The sequence below is a fragment of the Dictyostelium purpureum genome (genome assembly GCF_000190715.1).
Source record: "Dictyostelium purpureum unplaced genomic scaffold DICPUscaffold_713, whole genome shotgun sequence".
Taxonomy (NCBI): domain Eukaryota; phylum Evosea; class Eumycetozoa; order Dictyosteliales; family Dictyosteliaceae; genus Dictyostelium; species Dictyostelium purpureum.
Genome location: NW_003520042.1, coordinates 33 through 6,372, shown reverse-complemented (window position 1 = coordinate 6,372; position 6,340 = coordinate 33). Strand labels below are relative to the sequence as shown.

At 22.6% G+C, this 6,340-nt stretch overlaps 5 protein-coding genes across 5 annotated transcripts in view; 4 read left to right on the top strand and 1 right to left on the bottom strand.

The window, feature by feature from the left end:
* The window catches only part of DICPUDRAFT_160201 (uncharacterized protein), a gene marked incomplete at both ends in the record, with an annotated part of 956 nt that extends 923 nt beyond the window's left edge, over nt 1-33 (bottom strand). The window contains one exon of the mRNA XM_003295012.1: nt 5-33. Coding sequence (XP_003295060.1) covers nt 5-33 — 29 coding nt within the window. The remainder of the gene's footprint in view (nt 1-4) is intronic.
* A 157-nt stretch (nt 34-190) lies between these two features.
* Nucleotides 191-1,959, top strand: DICPUDRAFT_160200 (uncharacterized protein; the record flags this gene model as incomplete). The annotated part of the gene is made up of 3 exons (XM_003295016.1): nt 191-510; nt 1,595-1,775; nt 1,828-1,959. 3 exons carry the CDS (start codon nt 191-193, stop codon nt 1,957-1,959), a joined length of 633 nt encoding a protein of 210 aa, XP_003295064.1.
* Nucleotides 1,960-2,381: 422 nt separating this feature from the next.
* DICPUDRAFT_85490 (uncharacterized protein) lies at nt 2,382-2,756 on the top strand (the record flags this gene model as incomplete). Its single annotated transcript, XM_003295015.1, has 1 exon — nt 2,382-2,756. The coding sequence occupies one exon, from the start codon at nt 2,382-2,384 to the stop codon at nt 2,754-2,756; it is 375 nt and encodes a 124-aa protein (XP_003295063.1).
* Nucleotides 2,757-3,790: 1,034 nt separating this feature from the next.
* Nucleotides 3,791-4,813, top strand: DICPUDRAFT_85489 (uncharacterized protein; the record flags this gene model as incomplete). Its single annotated transcript, XM_003295014.1, has 2 exons — nt 3,791-3,969; nt 4,645-4,813. 2 exons carry the CDS (start codon nt 3,791-3,793, stop codon nt 4,811-4,813), a joined length of 348 nt encoding a protein of 115 aa, XP_003295062.1.
* A 243-nt stretch (nt 4,814-5,056) lies between these two features.
* Nucleotides 5,057-5,245, top strand: DICPUDRAFT_160197 (uncharacterized protein; the record flags this gene model as incomplete). The annotated part of the gene is made up of 1 exon (XM_003295013.1): nt 5,057-5,245. The coding sequence occupies one exon, from the start codon at nt 5,057-5,059 to the stop codon at nt 5,243-5,245; it is 189 nt and encodes a 62-aa protein (XP_003295061.1).
* Nucleotides 5,246-6,340: the final 1,095 nt, after the last annotated feature.

Sequence of the window (6,340 nt, the reverse complement as noted above, 5' to 3'; positions counted from 1 at the left end):
CCACACATATAATTTTTCATCCATCAGCTTCATATTTTTTTACAATCGCTTTCATTTAAAATAATATATTGTTTTTTATATCTTTATATTTCTTTTTATTTGTAAATAATAATTATTTTTTTTATTTGTATATAATTTATTTTATATTTTTATATAATTTATAAATAATTGTTTATTTTTGTAAAAAAAAATGGATGATATTTTATTTTTGTATATTTTTTTATTTTTAGTTTGTGCCATTGGTTTTTATTCAACTTTTCGTTTTGGTAAATTATTTACCAAAAAAAGCATCACCCAAGTAGAGAGTTGGGAAAAAGACGACCACCAACTCGAAGACTCTGATCAATTGGATGATTTGGTAAATTCATTTGGAAGTCTAAGTGTTCTAACAAGTGAAGAAGAAATGGAAAATAAACAACTTATGGAACAATATTCAAATCTTCTCCAACACTTCGATAATACCCTAGATGAATGTAATAATAAACTAGATCAACAATTAAAAGTTTTAGAGTCTTTAAAAAAAAAATAATTTTGGTTGATATACCGTTATATCTCCTATAGACACGGGTGCATTGAAATACTTTTAAAAGCCTTTAAATATAAGTAAGTAAATAAAAACATTATCAAAAATATCAAATCTATTTAGAAATGGGATTCGTTGAATAAAAAAGGAAAATATATGAATTACTAACACAAATAAATTTCTGTTTTAGAATCCTAATCATGTATTTCTGTTTTAGAACCCGAATCATGTATTTCTGTTTTACAATCCGAATCATGTATTTCTGTTTTAGAATCCGAATCATGTATTTCTGTTTATTAGGAAGAACACAAAAGAAGAAAATGATAGCTAAAACTCATTCATCTTTTTAAAGAAATAATAAAATTAAAGCTTTATATTTTTTATTTATTTTTATTTTAAATTTTACAAAATTTTGTTTTCTTCTGAAATATTATTTGGTTGTGTATTATTTTCATATTCTGCCGACATTACTGATGGATTTTCACCATTACTAATGCTTTGACTATTTCATTATATTTTTTTATTTGATTTATAATTTCATTTCTTATTTTTTCTATTTCTTTTGTATAATTTTCTATTATCTTTTCTATATCTATTTAAATTTCATTCCTTGTTCTTTCAAAAAATCCACATCAGCATTTTTAGGTATTTCCTGCTTTTCTTTAAATTTCTCTTTCAATTGATTTAATTTCGGTAATATTGTCGTCTTTGACTGACCAGTTAAAAACTCATTCTTCCAAAGTTTTAATTGCCTCATCTCTATCTTTTTAATTTTATTACTCTTAGCATTATAACAACAACCTTTTGAATCACTACTTGTCCTCTTGAATTTACTTTGAATTTTCAAACAGTTGCTATTATAAATGATGTGCTGATATTTAAACAATTTTCAATCTTCCCAACACTTTGATGTTGATGAATATTTATTTATATATCAATATCAAAATTTATTAAAATATATAAAAATATAAAAAATAAATAACAATTATATTTTTTATCTATTACATTATTTCTTATAAAGTAAAAAGAGTTTATGTTTTATTTTTTTAATTTTAAAATAAACAAATAAAGTAATGTACATTTTTCAAAAGCCCCAACTAGTAACAGTAGTCAATCATCTAAGGATTCAAGATATTCTAACTCCGATGATAACTCAATAAGTAATGGGTCAAAAATTGCAGAACGTCCAGAGCAAGAATTAGTAAATACATCAGAAGAAAAGGTTGACCATTGTAAAAAAGTTTTCGCCAATGTATTAAATTTATTAATGAAAAAGGATCCACATCAATTATTTTACTCACCAGATTGCACCCGATTATTTTACCTATATCAAAAAACCAATGGATTTCTCAACAATGATCAAAAAGAATAATGATGGTAAATACATTTCAATGGATCTTTTCACTTACGATTTTACATTGATTTGTGAAAATTGAATGAAGTATAATGATGAAAATTCAGTATATTACAAGGAGGCAAGAAAGTTATTAATAGATGGTACAAAAACATTATGTCCTATTTATTTAATAATTTTTATTATTCATCGTTTTTGAAACCATTTCCTTCATTATTATCTTCACCACTTTTAATATTTTGATCATCTTGAATAAACATTATTATTTTCATTTTCTTGTTGATTAATTTTATTTATTTTTTTTATATATTTAATTTTTTATATAATTAATCTTTTTTTTTTTAATTTTTTTTTTTTTTTTTTTAACTATAGGGGTTTCCTTTATAATTTTTTTTTATTTATTTATTTATAAACATTTTTTTCAAATAATAATATATTTTTTAGGACAATAAATAATAAACATAATAATAAATAATATATAAAAAATATTATATTTAATTAAATATGGATAACGCCAAGAGATTAAGATTTTTAATAAACATTGAAAATAGACTAAATAGATTCCAGCAACCAAATCAAGGGGACCAAAGAACAATGATTATGAGGCTAATTGACATCGAAAGAAGAATACAAAGATTTAGACAACAAAATCAAACCCAACCACCAACATCAACCTCACAAAATGCACTTCATATAGATGAAAATATGAAGTGTAACAGATGTGATATCACTATTACCGAGGGGCTACATTCTAATTTTGAATGTAAGTGCCAAAAATTAGCAAAAATACTAATAGCCTATAGAGCTGGTATTTTATCAAGTTCCCTTAGAAGAAGAATAAGAATTTTAATGGTAATTTACAATCATTACCAAACTTGAATTCAAATAGTTTTGGAACTATCTTAGAACAGATAAACATTAACAACTTTTCCTACCATATTAATAATTATAATAATAATATAAAATAATAATATTAATTTTTATATTGGTTTAATAAAGAAATTATAACATAGATCAATTAATTAAACTTTAATTTTTACTTTCTTTTATTTTTTTTTTTGCTTTGATGTTCATTAAATAAATTTAAATCTTTTTTTTTTCTTTTTTTTTTTTTTTTTTTTTTTACTAAATGTGTTTATTAAATACATTTTAAAATGTTAATTATTAGTAAATATTAACAAAACTAATTTTTTAATTTTAAAAATATAAATATTAATATATATTTTTATTATAATTATTATTTTTTATAATCTATTTTTTCATTTTTATTACAAATAAAATAAAAAAAAAAAATTTTATTAAAAAATTAATAAAAAAAAAAAAAAAAAAAATAAAATAAGTGATGCTGTTTTTTTTAAAAAATAATTTTTATCTTTTTATAAACAAAGATATTTCAGATATAATATTTTGGTTTAATTTTTTTTTTCAAATAAAAAAATAAATGGCTTTTTTAAAAATCTATTTTTAAAATTTTTTTTTATTTTTTTATTTTTATTTTTATTTTTTTTATTTTCATTATTTTATATTATTTATTTTTTTCAAAACACAACAAACAAAAACATAAATCATTTTAATAATTTAAAATATAGAACGTCCAATAAATAATAATAATTTTAACATTACTGAAAATATTTTTAAAACCTTTCGAGAACAAGTAAGTAAATTAATACATTATTTTAAAACAACAACAACAACAACAAACCAATATACATATAGAAAATGGCATCGTTTAAGAAATATAGAAAATAGACGCAGAATCACTAACATAAATTAAATTGACTTTATTAATTAATATTCAAAAAAGCAGATTTACCAATTAAAACCATCAATACACCAACAGGATCAGATATCGTCGATATCATGAATGAAAGGATTTTGATTAATAATATAAAGATTTAGCCAATATTTACCAAATGCACAGCGAACCTATTAAAACAGATTTTATACTATTTACAAGTAATAATAATAAATACCAATCCAATCACGAACTATTGCTCAATAATAATAATAATAATAATAATTTCAAAATTAATATCAATAACAATCATAAAAAGTCACAAAGTCGCAGAAACTCAAATTCTTTCAATCTCTGGTAAATCAGCCAAGGCAAAATTCAAACTTAGATCCAACTAAATACTAATGAAGATATTCAATCTTATCAACTATTTATATGAATCTCAATATATTTAAAATATGACCCCCAAAGAATTAATTATCTGATAGAGGTTCAAGGCTCATAAATGAAGTCGTCATTTCAATAAACAAATTCTTTAAAGTAACTCCAACTTTTGCTTGCCATTCTTAAACATATGGTTTAACTGAAAAGCTTAATTCAACTTAATTCACAAGTACCTAGATTTTATTTTAAAGAAGACAACTTCTCATATCTTTAATTAAATCAAAATAAAGAATAAATCAAGCTAACAACACAATTTAATAATGTAGATGGTGTCTTAATAGCTAAAAGTGAATATTAGAATATGACCTACCCGAAATCTTTTCAGTATTAGGTTCTGAAGCATTATCAAAACAGGATTTTAGCAATCAATCAAATAATTCAAAAAAAACTAATCAAGTATATATTTAAATATCGAATTAAATAAATTAAATAATAAATCACAATATTTAAATACCCCAATTAGTCATCTATATAAAAAAAATTATAGTATTAACTCAATAAATCAATAATCAGTCCTCAGTTATTAGAAGCCTTAAAGAAAGCTAATATTAAAACATTTTATAATAATTAAAAATCAATATAGTAAAGGCAGTCCTCATTAAGTTATAACAGTCACACCCACCAAATTCGACCCAATATCATACAATTAATAAAACGCCTCACATTTTTCAGGACCATCACTGCTGCGGGTGCTGCAAGTTGTGCTGCTACAGGTGGTGAAGGTTGTACAGGTGGTACAGGTTATAATAGCAGGTAACTCTTCAGACTGGAAAGATTATCTCTCTCTTTATTAGAACTTTTAGAACAATTAGAATTAGAAGGTCTTCAATCCGAAAATCACAATATTAAATAAGAGATTACAATTCTTTAAGATAAATTCAGTAAACAATCTTTCAACACTGGTCATGATACTTCTGTTGGTATATCAAAAGTTTCACTGAGTTCTCGTACTGATAGAGGGGATGGATCCAACAGCATTAGTTTCTAAGCAAACTGATAAATGCGAAGAGAAAACAGAAATCCATTAAAAGTGGTAGCATCAAATTCATCAAAATCTAATGTTGGTGCTAATAGTTCACCAATCATCCCATTGAATACTTCAGAAGAAATCAATGGTGATAGAATCAAAGAGACTGAACATGAATTTGAAAGCTATAGAAATGCAAAAGGGACTTTAGCAATGGAATAAGATTTAGAAATCAAACAATTAATAGAAAATTAGAGATTACTCAAAAGGTTCATTTGGAAACAGTTAGAAATACACAATTAAATTTTAAAATTGAAAATATCGAAGAGGAGATAATACAAAGAATAGAAGAAAAGTTAAATATTTTAAGATAAATAAATAAATAAATAGATAATATAATATTAATTAGGAATTATATCAAAGAATTTCTTATTTTTTGGACATCCAATCTTGGTTTTATATTTTTCTAAATGAATAAAAATAAAAATTATCATAAAGAAATATTTTTATAAAAAAAAATAAAATAAAAAATTTATATATTATTTTATATGTATTTTAATAAATTATTTATTATTTTTTTTTAAAGGAATTTGTAAGGGTGGATAAAATTTTAGGGATATTGTTTTTTACCAATGATGAGATATGACAATTTCTTTACTCCGTTTCACCAATTTTCAAAAATTATTTCTTTGTAAGATACAAATAAAAAAATAAAAAAAAAATCCACAAAAAACCCATTTTTTGATCAACCTTAATCCAAATCTACACAATTGATATTATATTATTGAATGATCCTATCCAATTGTATATTCTTGAATGTGTATAATAAATTTTATTAAAAAATAAATTAATTGTTGAATTTTAATAATTAAATGCTAAAAAATCCTTTATATGTTTTAATGCTAAAAAACCCTCGCTATGTTTTGATTATATTTTTATTAAAACTTGATATGTTTTAATGCTAAAAAATCCTCGATAGTTTTAATGCTAAAAAATCCTTTATATGTTTTAATGCTAAAAAATCCTCGATATGTTTTGATAATACCATTATTTTATTTATTTTATTTATATATATTTTTTATATTTTTTTTATACTATTAGCCACTCTTTGTAAAGAGTGTTTCCAGCTCTACCACGTGGAGGTTAGTATATTAGAGCCGGATGGTTAATTATTTACACCTTCAGGCAGTATAAATAATTAAACACCATATTTGTGGTTAATTATGTATCCCACCACGCAGAATTCATAATTAACCACCATGTTTGTGGTTAACTATGTATCCCACCACGCAGAATACATAATTAACCACCATATTG